Source organism: Mytilus californianus, unplaced genomic scaffold (genome assembly GCF_021869535.1).
Source record: "Mytilus californianus isolate M0D057914Y unplaced genomic scaffold, xbMytCali1.0.p SCAF_12, whole genome shotgun sequence".
Classification (NCBI taxonomy): Eukaryota; Metazoa; Mollusca; class Bivalvia; order Mytilida; family Mytilidae; genus Mytilus; species Mytilus californianus.
The window spans coordinates 56156985-56173781 of NW_026262604.1; the positions used below are offsets into that span (position 1 = coordinate 56156985).

Sequence of the window (16797 nt, forward strand, 5' to 3'; positions counted from 1 at the left end):
TGCATTTTACCCTATGTACTATTTTTTAGCCATGTCGGCCATCTTGGTTCACGGGCGGGGTCATCGGACACATTTTTTAAACAAGATACCCTAATGATGATTGTGGACAAGTTTGGTTAAATTTGTCTTAGTAGTTTCAGAGGAGAAGATTTTTGTAAAAGATTACAAAAATTTACGAAAAATGGTTAAAAATTGACTATAAAGGGCAATAACTCCTTAAGGGGTCAACTGACCAATTTGGTCAAGTTGACTTATTTGTAGATCTTACTTTGCTGAACATTATTGCTGTTTACAGTTTATCTCTATCTATAATAATATTCAAGATGATAACCAAAAACGGCAAAATTTCCTTAAAATTACCAATTCAGGGGCAGCAACCCAACAACAGGTTGTCCGATTCATCTGAAAATTTCAGGGCAGACAGATCTTGACCTAATATACAATTTTACACCATGTCAGATTTTCTCTAAATGCTTTGGTTTCAGAGATATAAGCCAAAATCTACATTTTACCCCCATGTTCTATTTTTAGCCATGGCGGCCATCTTGGTTGGTTGGCCGGGTCACCGCACACATTTTTTAAACTAGATACCCCAATGATGATTGTGGCCAAGTTTGGTCAAATTTGGCCCAGTAGTTTCAGAGGAGAAGATTTTTGTAAAAGTTTACTGACGACGGACGACGGACGCAGGACGACGGACGACGGACGCAAAGTGATAAGAAAAGCTCACTTGACCTTTCAGGTCAGGTGAGCTAAAAACTGCAAAATTTTGTTAAAACTACCAATTCAGTGGCAGCAACCAAACAATGGGTTGTTCGATTCGTCTGAAAATTTCAGAGCTGATAGATCTTGACCAATTGAACAATTTTACCCTATGTCAGATTTGCTCTAAAAGCTTTAGTCTTTGAGATATAAGCCAAAAACTGTATTTGACCCCTATGTTCTATTTGTAGCCATGGCGGCCATGTTTGTCGATGGATCAAAACTTCGGATACAATTTATAAACTAGATACCCTAAGGAACATTTATTTAAAGTTTGAAGGTATTTGGCCCAGTAGTTTCAGAGGAGAAGATTTTTGAAATAGTTTACGACGACAGACGACGACAGACGACAACAGACGATGACGACGACAGACGACGGACGCCAAGTGATGGCATAAGCTCACATGGGGCCCTTCAGGCCCCGGTGAGCTAAAAAGAAGTCAATCAATCAGAAAATTACTAAAAAGAGGCTGTCGAGTGACAGCAAACCGGATTTTCCTGCAGAGGTCGAATCCTGAACAGTAGAGAAAGAATGGACAAAACATTTATGCTTGAAACAGCTATGAATTTGTATTGTGATTGAATATCTTAAATAGATTATTATCTAATTAATAATGAAAACGATATTTGCAAATCTGAACCCCTAACAGGATCATGTAAAAATTAAACATTAACACACACAACAAAAATAAAATACATGTACTCATAACATTTCTCAACTGTGACATCTACCTTCATAACACACATGACTTAAAAAAAATAGTTATAAAGAAATTTTGATTTTATCATTACTGGTTCATGGAGTAAGTTTGAGTTATTTCCCTTTGAACTGAAATATGGTTTAACATAGTACTCTAACATTAGATATGATTCATGACTAATAATTCTCTAAAATAAGATATGATGTAACACAATGTATATCTATTTTCAAATTATAATCAAATATAATTAATAGTTCCAAATATTTTTCTTTCATTTATCACAAACTAATACAGATCTGCAACTTATCAATGTCAACAACTTTAAATGTAATGAAATACAAATGTATATCCTATAATAAAAATAGATTATTATCTAACTAAAGTAGTTCACTTCATAAAAAAATATATAAAGCATTCAGAAAATTAGTTTTTACAGAATAACAAACCAACCTACCACAAAATTCTTCAAACAATTTACCAAAGAAAAGAAAAAAAAATTCACAAAATTTTATTTATCATTAATACAATGTCTTTTAAAAATCCATAAAACTTATCTGTAATTATCTTCAAAATGTCTAATAGTGAACAGTTAATTTCTAACTTTATTTATACAGTCCTATATAGCTTATAATCATCAACACTTAGAAAACAGAAAATTTTCAAATAAATCTGTCAATCCAATTATAATTGTGTGAGACATTTACCAGATGCTCTTATATACCAACAGGTGAAAATTAGTCATGTTAGTGTAATCAAACTTTATATATATAATTAACCATTTCTGTTCAAAGAGAAATAACCCAATCACATTAAAAATACTACTTTTGGATATTAAAAAGGGTGATAACTCAACAAGGAGAAAAGCTAAAATGGTGAAAATTGAACTTGACCTTCATTTAGTCACAGGTAACAACATATCTTAATTTAAAAAAAACCTGTCAAAGCGTTTTCATGTTATTGAGTAGACACTGTTTGGCAGCCACTCGTCGGCCCATCTGCCCGCTGTACATCTCAAAATCAATAACCAATATTTCCTTCGAAAATCCGGTTAAAAATGAAACAAAACATATTTTCAAAGATTTGCTTCAGACAATATCTCTTAATCATTAAAAAGCTTCTGCCAAAGTTTCATAAAACTCTATAAAGGTTTGACAAAGTAATTGATGTGTAACAAACTTCAACCCCAGACTACAATGTATCTACTTGTTAACTATAAAAAGAATAAACTAAGTCATTTATCAGTAAATAGCAGAAAGCTAAATAGCATGAAGGTTTGACAAAGTTATTGATGTATAAAAAAAACTTTAACCTCAGACTAAATCTGAATGTTAACTGTAAAAAAAACTAAGTACATTTATCAGTAAAATACAGAAAATGAAAATAAATATCTTAAAAATTTTGCTCTGGATACTGTATTTTGTTCATAAACATTAGCTTCTGTCCGACTTTCATAAAATTCCACGTAGGTTTGACAAAGTTATAGATGTCTAAATAAACGGGGAACATAACTCAAGAACCATGGAAGTGACGGTACCCAAATTTGTAATTGATCAGACTTTTGTGGTAATAAGCATTGTGTATAAGTTTCATAACATTTGGTTGAGGCAAACTGAAGTTGGAGAACAGAAACAAAAAATTCAGCAATTTTTCCAATTGTAAAGGGGCATAACTCTAGAACAGTAAATGTGACGCCACAAAAATTCGAACTTGATCTGTGTTTTGTGATAATTAGCATTATGTATAAGATTCATAACATTTTGTTGAGGCAAACTAAAGTTAGAGAACAGAAACAAAAAATTCAGCAATTTTTCTATTTGTAAAGGGACACTCCAGAACCGTAAATGTGAAGCCACTAAAATTCAAACTTGATCTGTATTTTGTGGTAATAAGCATTGTGTATAAGATTCATTACATTTCATTGAGGCAAATTAAAGTGAGAGAAAGGAAACGAAAAATTCAGCAATTTTTCTACTTGTAAAGGGGCATAACTCTAGAACAGTAAACATGACACCATCAAAATTCAAACTTAGATCTGTGTTTTGTAGTAATAAGCATTGTGTATAAGTTTCATAACATTTTGTTGAGGCAAACTAAAGTTAGAGAACAGAAACGAAAAATTCAGCAATTTTTCTATTTATAAAGGGGCATAACTCTAGAACCATAAATGTGAAGCCACTAAAATTCAAACTTGATCTGTGTTTTGTGGTAATAAGCATTGTGTATAAGATTCATAACATTTTGTTGAGGCAAATTAAAGTGAGAGAAAGGAAACGTAAAATTCAGCAATTTTTCTACTTGTAAAGAGGCATAACACTAGAACGGTAAATGTGACGCCATCAAAATTCAAACTTAGATCTGTGTTTTGTAGTAATAAGCATTGTGTATAAGTTTCATAACACTTGATTGAGGCAAACTAAAGTAGACGGAAATTTTGGGACATACGGACTGAAGTACGGATGGACAAGGGTAAAACTTAATACCCCCTCCGCCACGGCAGGGGCATAAAAAACTTTAACTACAGACTGAACCTAAATGTTGACAACACGGACAACGACGTTGGAATCGAGGATCACTATGTATCGCTTTCGCGGAATACATTTCGCAGGCTTGACAAAAAGATCAAAATAGGTATAATAACTTATACTACGTATACACTTGTCTGTAAACAAAAATGGTACTGTGTGCCCTCAGTAACACAAAACATATGGTGTTTTTTTTTAAATAAAAATAACATAAAATTTTACATAGAAAAAAGTATAAACTTTCAAATCTTTAAGGAATAGCAGAACTCCTTCATATGATTATGCAGATTTAACTTGTTTCAACCCCTTCTTCTTTGTTCTATGGTAGATTATAGTTGTCACGTTGGCAATCAAACCACATTTCCTTATTTTCATAATCTGCACAGACTGAAAAACAAATATCTTACTGAATGCTTCCAAGAATCTGACAATCTTGTCACTTTCACCTATGTTGTTAATTGCAGCTATTTCTACCGTGTAATCTTTGCTTCTATCTGAAAAAAAAATTTAAAGGTTCAACAATATTGTAATAAATTCAATGCTTATGTTGAGTTTTATGAGCATAAGCAGCAGTGCTCAAGATTAATCATTGGCAATCAAGCAAATTACTTTTTGAAATTTATTTTTCATAAGTTTATCTTGTATTGACAAATTGCACTAGCACCCCTTATAAGATGTTTTCAGATCTAATGGTGCAAAGTGAAAAAAAAAATCTGATTTTAGTCAGATTGAGAGTAGAGAAAACTTAATAATTTACGTACCTAAATTATGAACAAGAAACTTTCTGATCTGTTCATCCACCCTAAAGAACTGTTTTCTTCCATCTTCCTCTGCTACTACAATCTGGTATTGTCTGACTCTTACACGGTACTCCTGAGGAGGGGGTAACCACTTTATGACCATTGAATTGTTAGCCAGTACTGTTAGATACATGTCTTTAGGAGGTGGAGGTGAAGTTTTCTCTGAAAATAAAATATTTTCTGTTGATTCAGAAATTATTGCATGTATTTATTATTTATTATTGCGATTGAAGAATGAAATAAAATGCAACATTAATTATTGCGATTTCAGGAAAATATGCATACAGATTTATGTATCAGATATCAAAATGCGAGTTCTTCTTATTGAGATACTCACCCAGCATTATTCGCAATAATTAAAAACCTTGCACTAGTCTCTGAATTTACAGTACTTAAAATATTATTTAAATTTGATTTTATTAATTAATTATCAATTTGAGTAATATTGACTTAAAATCCAACATGGTTTTTGATAGTTTGATTAGATCCTATGCTAATGTAAAGTCATGAACTTCGTAGATGATTGACAGTATTGTTTCCCTTGAGTACCAGAGTCGTAAGTGGTTGAGCTAGCTTGGAAGTAATTCTTTTAGTGCAGTGAATAATACTGATGACTTGTTATACACAGAGGTCCAGGGTTCGAGTCCTGGTGGAGACAATGTAATTTTGTAATGACAATCATGCTCTCTAGTTACATTTGGCACCCAACTAAAAAAACCTGTGGTGGTTAGAGAGGATATCTAGCCAGGATATGTGTTGTGATAGTCAAGCCACCTTTAAACAATTCTCTGTTGATGTTGCCTACCCATGCCTTGAAGGATTGGATAGGTAGGTAGGGATTTTTTTTTTGTTTGCAAACAACTTAAGTTGCATGGTTTAGACAAGAAAACAACGTAAAAGCAGGAAAAAATCTTTTAAAAAAATTTGAAAAGATTTGTCATAAAATTTTTCGGGTAGGCTGCTTTGAGGTGGGTAGGTAGGCAATATCAAACAATTCAATTTTATTTTTGGCCTCATTTTTGGGAGATGTGTGACAGGATTACTTCCCTTGAATAGTAGATACTTAACCGGAGACCATTTGATATTCTAAATAGAATCATACTCACTGGTTACAGATATTTGGAAATAGCAAATACAATACCAACAATAAATTGATGTTGTATTGAAAAAAAAATATTTATAAAAAAGTGTGCTGCTAAAAATAAAATCACTAGAATAAATAAAAATATTAAACATAAATGTGTACTGTAAACTGAGCGAAGTTTATTAAATTTTACCTGTAAGATATGTTGAAAACTTTTCCCATGCTGAAAAGATACTTTTTCCTGGAAACACGGTCTCAATCCTGAAGTAATACATCTTATCATTTTCTAATTCTGAAACGATAAAAGTAATACAAAATAAAAGACAAATGTGTCCAAGGACACGAATGCCACTGCTCAAGCTTGCTTTTCAAACGAAAATGGGACAGAAAGGTGGAAGGACGGATGAATAAATGGACAGAAAGACGGAAAGATGGAAAGACGGACAGTCAAGGGTAACACTTAATGCACACTTCGCCTTGTGGCTAGGGCATAAATATATTAACATCCTTCCTAATTTATAACAAAACAAAACAATTTACGAAAAAAAAAAATGAAAGACATGAACTAATGACAACCACTGAACTACATGCTCCTTAATTTGGACAGGCAAGCATGTAATGTGGTTAAACATGTTTGTGAGTGCTCAACCCTCTCGTAACCTCATATGTTTCCTGTTGTTTGGTTATAACTTCTTGTTTTATCGTCTACATATTATATTGACCAATTTCTCTTGTGTAAATTGGAACACCAATCAGAATAATGTGTTCTTTTGTAAATTGGTGCACCAATCAGAATATAATGTGTTCTCTTGTGTAAATTAATACACCCATCAGAAAAAATGTGTTCTCTTGTGTAAATTTGTACACCAATCAGGATATAAAGTGTTCTCTTGTGTAAATTGGAACACCAATCAGAATATATGTGTAAACTGGTATGCCAATCAGAATATAATGTGTTCTCGTGTGTAAATTAATACACCAATCAGAATATAATGTGTTCTCTTGTGTAAATTGGTACACCAATCAAATTATAAAGTGTTCTCTTGTGTAAATTGGAACACCAATCAGAATATATGTGTAAACTGGTATGCCAATCAGAATATAATGTGTTCTCGTGTGTAAATTAATACACCAATCAGAATATAATGTGTTCTCTTGTGTAAATTGGTACACCAATCAAATTATAAAGTGTTCTCTTGTGTAAATTGGAACACCAATCAGAATATATGTGTAAACTGGTATGCCAATCAGAATATAATGTGTTCTCGTGTGTAAATTAATACACCCATCAGAAAAAAATGTGTTCTCTTGTGTAAATTTGTACACCAATCAGGATATAAAGTGTTCTCTTGTGTAAATTGGAACACCAATCAGAATATATGTGTAAACTGGTATGCCAATCAGAATATAATGTGTTCTCGTGTGTAAATTAATACACCAATCAGAATATAATGTGTTCTCTTGTGTAAATTGGTACACCAATCAAATTATAAAGTGTTCTCTTGTGTAAATTGGTAATGCCAATCAGAATATAACTTGTTCTCTTGTGTAAATTGGTACACCAATCAGAATATAATGTGTTCTCGTGTATAAATTGGTAAGCCAATCAGAATATAATGTATTCTTATGTGTAAATTGGTAAAAGGTCCCATTAGACTTCTGAAGTAAAATGTCAAGGACCTGTACCCTTCCCATTTTTGGAAACCAGGAAGTAAAACTTGATACCTACTATATATGATGGTGCTGTTTTTCCACACACTTTTTTGATGTATTGTATTATTATCATCTGTTTTATAATGAATGATATGTTGTGTCCACTTGAGTGGCCAGTTCTGAGCTTCACTAGTATTGGACCAGGATATCTCAACTGCCTGTTAAAATAAAAATTTGTAAGAATCAACATGCAGATAATCTAAACATTGCTGCTATATATAAAATCTCTTAAAATATGAAGTAAAGGATATGAGTTAGTATGTCGATGATGATGATGTTGATGATGATGATAATGGATTGCTGTTTATCGTCCAGCAGAAAATTTAATGCATATTCAAGATCTAGACAAGAACATGTTAATGTGATATGAATACGAACTCTGTTTTGTGCTAGACCAACAGACTGAGTCAGATTTTAACATGCTAGTTCACAAGGTAACAGACTGAAAGAAGACATGTGACTCTACGTACCCGGACACATTATTCTGACTCCAAGCTGACCAGTCTGTGCTCTTACTCCTAAATGCTGCAAGATTGGCTTAGAAGAACCTAATTAAATACTAATTTTTATGATTTTGGTTTGACCTGGCTGGGTATAGAGCCTATGACTTCCCGCACTCAAGGTAAGTACAGTACCACGAGACCACTGAGGCGGTATATATATATATATATATCAATGAGATAGATATAGCCATAATACAATACAACTGTCACAATTGTTTATATATTAAGCTCTTAAGATATTGTATTGTAAGATAAACTTGCTGATCATATTTTCTTTAATTTCACAAGATTTTATAAGGCTTTCAGAAAATTTAAGTAAACTTAACCAGGATGACACAACTTAACTTAAGGAGAGTTTTTGGAGAGTTGTTGTTTCAATGTGAAGGTTGAAAAAGTGGTATCATGTAAAATTCTTCTATGCATCTGCTTTATAGTTTTTTTACACAAATAAATTAGCAAATGGAATGATTCAAATAGATTTCTACTTAAACAAATCACTGCTTTTCTATTTTGACCCCCTGATCCTGATGTAAACCTACTGAAAGGTGACATCATCCATAAGTTGGTATCTGCATGGAGACGATATAGAATAGACCACTATTGAGTTCATTGCATTTCTGTCAAAAAGTTTGGTTTTAGTGAACATTCGTGCGTTTAGGGGCATCGTCACTTCCTTCCCATGTTGAGCGAGCGGTTGCAAAAAATATGATGTTAAATTGCACGAATTATTCTTATAATTGATAATTAGCTCTGCTGTCATTAGGGAATTGTGATTAAGTACCTATGGAACAAATATTATTTCTAGATTAGCCTGCATAATAACAATCACGAAGACACTTGATGAACTTTAATAGTGCAGGGATACAGGCGGTCACCTCTACCTCTGATCGGGAAGACTGCAAATACTTGTACAAAACTCGAGACGACCTTTTCTTAAAGTTGTATACAAAATATTAGAAAGATATCTGCTTTATAAAAATAGTTTGTTTTTTTTTTTTAATCTGCACAGACATACTTTTAAATTTATAAAATTCACGACAAGACAATATTTCTCTATTGAATGTACATGTGAGAAGAGCAGACCAGTGTGCTCAATAACTTAGAGGTGAAAAAACTAGATATCATTGAGATGGGAGCCATCTCTGTGGGCCCCCGCTGTGAATAATGTGTGGTAAAAATTTGTATCTTTCTCATTGGACATGGTGTTGTCAACTGAAACCAAAGTTTATGACCTTGACCTTTGACCTAGGAAGTTGTACATAAATTATGACACACCCTCTGGTGTTGGTTTATATACATGTCAAGTATAAACTTTGAAATCATAACGGTTCTCAAGATATAGAGCGGACACGATCTTTACCATAGGACATGGGGTTGTCAACTAAAACCAAAGTTTTTGACCTTGACCTTTGACCTAGGAAGTTGTACATACATTATGATACACCCTCTGGTGTTGGTTAATATACATGTCAAGTATAAACTTTGAAATCATAACGGTTCTCAAGATATAGAGCTGACACGATCTTTACTATAGGACATGGGGTTGTCAACTAAAACCAATTTTTTTTACCTTGACCTTTGAGGGAGGAAGTTGTACATACATTATGACACACCCTCTGGTGTTGGTTAATATACATGTCAAGTATAAACTTTGAAATCATAACGGTTCTCAAGATATAGAGCGGACACTTTTTTACCATAGGACATTGGGTTGTCAACTAAAACCAAAGTTTTTGACCTTGACCTTTGACCTAGGAAGTTGTACATACATTATGACACACCCTCTGGTGTTGGTTTATATACATGTCAAGTATAAACTTTAAAATCATAACGTTTCTCAAGATATAGAGCGGACACAATCTTTACCATAGGACATGGTGTTGTCAACTAAAACCAAAGTTTTTGACCTTGATCTTTGACCTAGGAAGTTGTACATACATTATGACACAACCTCTGGTGTTGGTTAATATACATGTCAAGTATAAACTTTGAAATCATAACGGTTCTCTAGATATAGAGCGGACACATTTTGTTAAGGACGGACGGACGGACGGACGGACAGACTGATCACTATAGGGTGTCCGCCATTTGGCGGGTCCCTAATAAGCATACTTTAGGAAATTGTAACATGCTAATGACTTTTTGGAACACTCCAAAAATTGGTGACTCGAAAGATCTTTCAATTTTGTATGTACATGATTTTTTCCAATTTTTTTTATCAATATGCAGCAAAGATTGGCATTTTTTAAATTTCATTTTCATAAGCTTCTAATGCAATTATCTCGATAAATACTGAACATAAAACATCTTGTATTAGCATGTATATTTCTAATAACACAGTTTAACAAATAATTTCTTTAAAATGTACAATTATTGTTTAGAAATAACTTTTGATCAGTATCGTCACCGGTATTGTTTATTATTGACTTTCTCAACTATATCATAAGAAGAGTGAATTTTCTTTTGTTTTCATTCACTGGATATCCCACTGACTAGTGTAACTGTGAATTCCCTGATGTATTTTCCCTAGGGTTTCAATATGACGGAATAATCACACTAATGTGAAGTAGGAATATACTTGTGAATTTCATGTGAGGTTCCCTGACCTAATCACAAACTTTAACAAGTAATAATAAATAATAATAAATACAATATTTATAAAGGGCATTATATAATAACAACAATTACTCTAAGCGCTTCACATTTAAAAAATAAATAAAATACAAAAATACATAATCCAAAAATTACAAAGTACCAACTTACAAGAATCATACAAGCATATAAAAATTAATAAAATACTAAAAATGAAAAATGCATGTACCCTAAAATAAACAAAACAGTCTAAAACTAATGCAGTCAATTAAAAGTATATAAAATCTACAAGAAATCCTTAAAAGCAGTTCGAAATAAGTGAGTCTTGAGTTGCTTTTTAAAAACATCTAAAGAAGTAACAAATTGTTGATGCTGCCACCATCCCCACCGCTAAAAACAGCATGCCTAAGTCTTGATTTTCAACTCTGTCAAGACAAGACAATAAAGAATTATTACAGTCTACTTTACAGTATACTTACTGTACCAGAATGTTCCTCTCCAGTATCTGTTACAGAGGTGGTTGTTGACATTGCTTCTGCTGGAGAAGGTGCTTAAATAGACGAAAATATTAAACATTACTCATTATATTATTTCAATTGATGAATGCCTCAATGTGCTGAATGACAGAATATCACGAAATTACAAATTCCATGAAAAGTTCTAAGTAATCAAGAATGAAAGGCAAACTTCTAAAAATACTTCAACTCTTTTCTAATTTCATGAAAATAAATGAATTTATTTGAAAACATGAGGTGTCCATTAAGTAAAAATTCCAATTTCATTTCAACTGCAACATAATCAGAAATAGTATAAAAACTAGGGATGTCAACGAGTACTCGAGTATTCAAGTATCGCTCGGTAGTACCGAGTATCAAATACCAAAACGATACTCGACTAATCGGTTTCCTGTTAGAATATTGCTGTCTTCTTTATATAAAATTGATCTTCTTGAGAACCTCTTTCGGAAAATTAAATAGGCATCACTGATTAATCATACTAGTAGATAAAATACATTTTAATTCGAATACTTGTGCTTAATTGTCATTTAAAATGCCGGCGAAAATACGTGGGTTATACCTAGGCTAACACTTTAAACTCAACATGTCTTAGCCATTCCGTCACATTGGTACCGTCAGAACATTTTTTTCATCTGCAAGACTAATTTACAAAGTTGCAAACCGATTGTCCCCAATAAAAGTTGACTAGATATTGATTCCAAATAAAATAAATTTGTTGCATCCTATGGTGACCCTCAGTGAATAGTTAAACTTCTAATTCTTACGCCTTTGTAAACATCAAATATGTTTTCTTAGCGATTACCAAATACAATTGTTTGATATGCCGGGTTTTTCCTTGTTATAATTTTTAAATAGGTGTTCATTAAATTATATTGATTAGATTGTTTTTTTTACTTAATTAGCCTATGTACTTGTGAGCTATTAATTATGGTGTGCAATTCTTTGTCCCAGATACTTATGTAGATGGTTTTTCGTCCGTTGAACAGCAAACCACCAGACTACACGAATGAATTTTATTTTTACAGGACATTCGGTCTGGTAAACAACCTAGCTTTACCAGACCGAATGAAATTTTACCAGACCAATTTTTTTTACATCTAATTGTATATTATCCGACAAAATACAACAATCTTATGACTTGTTGTGCCCTACTCCTCTCCAAAATGCACAAAAACAAAATCATGTGACAAGAGTGTATATTTTGATGAAAGTTGTGCACAATTGCTTGAATGCATTTCAGTGATAAAGAAAATTAATGTCACATTTTATTGGATTTTGACATGAAAATTATTTGTGAACTAAAAATAATTTTGAGTTTTTGTATAAAATATTTCCTGTATCTTCTTTCATTTTCATATATCTTTTGGTTTTCAATTCTAGTGTTTATATTTCATAGCTGTATTTTGTGAACCTGCTTGGATTTTTTTTTATGTTTCTATTGTATTTGATCGGCAAACCCGGAAATTGACCTTATCCGTTCCCGGAATCTGATCCGGTATTGTTTATATTTCCGGTTGATGGCAGCCATTGTTGTTTTTGTCAGTCAGATATGTTTTTATTCGGATTTACACATTACGTGTATGCAATTTTCGGCATAAAGCTAGCGGTTGAACAAAATAAACATCGCTGTCATGAATAATAAAGATGAGAACGAATTTTAAGATCGTTTGGGAATTTTGCTCCCAATATTGGGAAAAATGTAGGGTTTTTAAAAAAATCCACGAAAAAAACAACACCGGACATTCGGACCGGAATTCAACAAAATTTTACCAGACCGATCCATTATTCACCAGATTTGTCCGACGGTCCGACGTATTTCGTGTAGTCTGACCACAGAATGTAAAGTACGTCTTTTTGTGTTTCTGTGTTGTAGATATATTCCCGAGCGAGTACTCGAGTATCGCTCGATAAAACCAACGAGTACTCGATTAGTAATTGTTCACCGAGTTGACATCCCTAATCATGCTAATAAAAACCTATACATGCTATAGTCTGACAGTAAGGGGTTATACTTATACAAGTGTTTTTTATTTACTGGTACAAGTAAAAAATTTTGGAGGTAGAGTAATATCCCTAAGGCATTCAGATTTTTTTACTTATACAAGTAAAAAAATCTTATTTACTTCTACTCTTGAATTTCTGGTGACTACAGTATTGCTCTAGTAGAGTGTTTAAATGTTTGTCATTAATAGTTGTCTTTACATAAATAAAAGTATTTGATGGACAATGACAACCTCATTTGTCTGTTATCTTCAAAATACTGCTCATTTACAAACCTCCAAGGGGTTATTTTTGAATGACCTGTGCAGTAACTTTCGCAGTTACTTAACATCTGTGTGCAATAGATTTCTTAGCTTAATTCATGAGATAAAAGGTTGAACTGTAATTAAAATTAATTAGCAAATCAGAAAAATTCTGTTTAGGCATGTTTTGACCTCCCAAAACTTGAAAATTTAAGGGGTTGTATATGTAATTTTTTGGAGAAGATTACAAAGGGGAGATAATTCAAATCTTGAAAATAAAATAAAAATCTTACAAATTCACTTATTCAAGTAAATTATACTTACATCTTCAAGTAAATAAAAATTCGTAAGGGTTCAGCAGAACCTAGTGTCTCGCCTACTTTTGCTGTTAATCGCAGGCTCAACAAAAATGAGGAAAAAAATTAATAAAAATATTCCTCTCTATACTATCTTTTGATTGTAAGTAGCTTCTGTCCAAGTTTGGTAAAAATCCAGGATAGTTTATGAATCTAATAAATGTTTTAAAAACTTAAACTGCAGACTATGTAATGTTAACTGGAAGAAAAACTAGGTCCATTTATAAGTAAAATACGGAAAAAATGGAACAAAATTTTAACAAAATTTCCTTCTAGATACTAGCTTTTAATCATAAACAAGCTTCTGTCCAAGTTTGGTACAAATCCAGGATAGTTTAAGAAAGTTGTTAAAATTTTAAAAACTTTAACCACAGAGTGAATGTAATGTTAACTGGCAGAAAAACTAAGTCCATTTATAAGTAAAATACGGAAAAAATGGAATTTTTTTTTTACAAAGTTTACTTCTGGATACTATCTTATGATCATAAACAAGCTTCTTTCCAAGTTTGGTAGAAATCCGGGACAGTTTAAGAAAGTTATTAAAATTTCAAAAACTTTAACCACAGAGTGAATGTAATGTTTCCTGGCAGAAAAACTAAGTCCATTTATAAGTAAAATACGGATAAAATGGAATTTTTTTTTTACAAAATTTACTTTTGAATATTATCTTATGATCATAAACAAGCTTCTGTCCAAGTTTGGTAGAAATCCAGGATAGTTTAAGAAAGTTATTAAAATTTCAAAAACTTTAACCACAGAGTGAATATTTGTGGACGCCGCCGACGACAACGACACCGACGACGGAATGTAGGATCGCTATGTCTCGCTTTTTCGACAAAAGTTGAAGGCTCGACAAAAATGACTTGTATAATCCCTGACTGATAGTAGAATATGTAAATTTTATCTATTCAAATGTTATATACTCACAGACTGAACTAATTCTGTCCTCAGAATTCAAGGTTACCTAAATCAAAGAAGGAAAAATTTCTTAGAAAAGTTAATCAATTGATATCAGAAGTGAAATACATGATATACAACAGGATTACTTATACAGAGGTACACTAGGGGACAACATTAGTACACAAATGTTCAAAACTTGTAAATCAATTTTTAATATACAAATCAAGATAAAAAGAAAATAGGAATTGCATGCACTGCCAATGGAACTCTATTATGTGTGTTAGAAGGGTAACAATATCCTGCTATGCATGCTTCACCTGTCAAGAGAATCCACATGCAGCAAAAAAGTCTCAATAGTGAATTCGACATAATCAGTAAAATTTCAAATAAGAAGACTTTTCTGGTATCTAAAGATATAGAACGTTACAATTGAAATATTAGATAGGTTTGATAATTTTTAAAATCATTTCATCTGATTTGTATAAGTTTTTGCTCTTTTGTGCTGTTACATTTCTTTCACACATTACACATGATCACTAACACATGTTATCATAAAATTGAAGTTCCTTCATAATATGAGTTTGAAGTGGAAGAAATATTCTGTAATATTATTTCCACTGGAACAAATATAACCGTATTTGTTCCTAAGGGAATAAAGGGTATAGAATATTTGTTCCAACTGGAACAGATATTATGGCATTTTTTATAACAAAGGTTACAGGGGAACATCTGTTAGGCGGATAAAAATACTGTATGTAAATTCAGAAATTATTGCATGCATTTATTATTGCGATTTTTGAAGAATGGGGATGAAATTACACTGTAAAAAAATTTTGGTCATGAATTTTAAAGTAAAATAGTGATTTGGTCCAGCTAAAAAAGGACAAAAATTAGTATTTCGGAAGCTGTCAAAAGAATTCAAGACCTTAACATAAAATTGTCAATATTTTGAGTTAGACTTAGAGTTGATGAAGTTTTCTATAATTTTGATATAGTTTGTCCCAAAAGTAGTACTACACCATACTGTGAAAATATTATTGAAAAAGCCCAGGTGGAATTTTTTTAATTTTCATTTATTGTCTAAAAGAAATGCACTACGAACAATGACGAAATAACTGTGTTCTCGGGCCAATAAACCTCTTTAAAATATTCAACATTACTATACTGTAAATTCATTGTTACTAGTGTGTTACTGATTATCGTGTATTTGTGGGTAAAGGTAGACCACTAATTTAAATGTTCAACTAAGTGTGAATTTTCTCTAGGCTTGTATGCAGACTTTGGAAAAACTACAACATCAAATATCATCAAAATGCATTGTTACCTTAATCCACATAAATTAGTACCTAAGGAATCCGCAGTAGTATAAAATTGAGAATGGAAACAGGGAATGTGTCAAAGAGACAACAACCCAACCAAAGAGCAGAAAACAGCCCAAGGCCATTAATGGGTCTTTAACACAGCAAGAAAATCCCACACCCAGAGGCCGGCCTTAGCTGGCCCCTTTAAAAATGATATAAACTTACCCCTGGATTTATAATTCGAATATTCTTTATTTTCAGTGGTGGCAAATCTAATGTAGTGACTGTCACATTCTCCACATTGGTAAAATTAGATCTACCAAACTGGTTTACAGCTATAACTCCAATGTGATATTTTGTATTATACTTCAATGAATCAATAACATATTCAGGTTGCACAATATCTTTAACCACAAAATGTTTGTAATCATATTCAAACATGTGCCTTTCTCTCCAGCAGTGAACTTCATATGTCATAGGAAGATTAGCACTATTGGTTGGAGGGGACCAGTATACACCAATGGAATTATGGGATAGCACTTCTGCCTGAATGTTTTCAGGTGGTCCTAGTGAGGTATCTGTAAAATAAACAAGAAAATACACAATGTCATGATAAACATATCCTCATTGGTAATTCAAAGTATCGGAAAACAGGAAGTAGATATCCAAAAGATCCAAAAGGCACTTACACATTACAACTCATCACTGTCAAGCTGCTGACCAATTATGAAGTCATTTTGTTCCATAGTTTTTTTTTTTAGAAAAGTGTGACAAAAATTTTTGCTTTCATTCAACATCATGT

The 16797-nt window shown here is 32.3% G+C and overlaps 1 protein-coding gene across 2 annotated transcripts in view; it reads right to left on the reverse strand.

Moving 5' to 3' along the window:
- The window catches only part of LOC127722048 (fibronectin-like), a 72391-nt gene that overhangs the window by 32942 nt on the left and 22652 nt on the right, over positions 1-16797 (reverse strand). For both annotated transcript variants that reach the window (XM_052228894.1, XM_052228893.1), the window contains exons 9-15: positions 16221-16573; positions 14722-14758; positions 11157-11227; positions 7599-7740; positions 6063-6161; positions 4747-4947; positions 4393-4479 (exon numbers count right to left, since the gene is read on the reverse strand). In XM_052228894.1, the coding sequence (XP_052084854.1) occupies positions 4393-4479; positions 4747-4947; positions 6063-6161; positions 7599-7740; positions 11157-11227; positions 14722-14758; positions 16221-16573 (990 nt within the window). The remainder of the gene's footprint in view (positions 1-4392; positions 4480-4746; positions 4948-6062; positions 6162-7598; positions 7741-11156; positions 11228-14721; positions 14759-16220; positions 16574-16797) is intronic.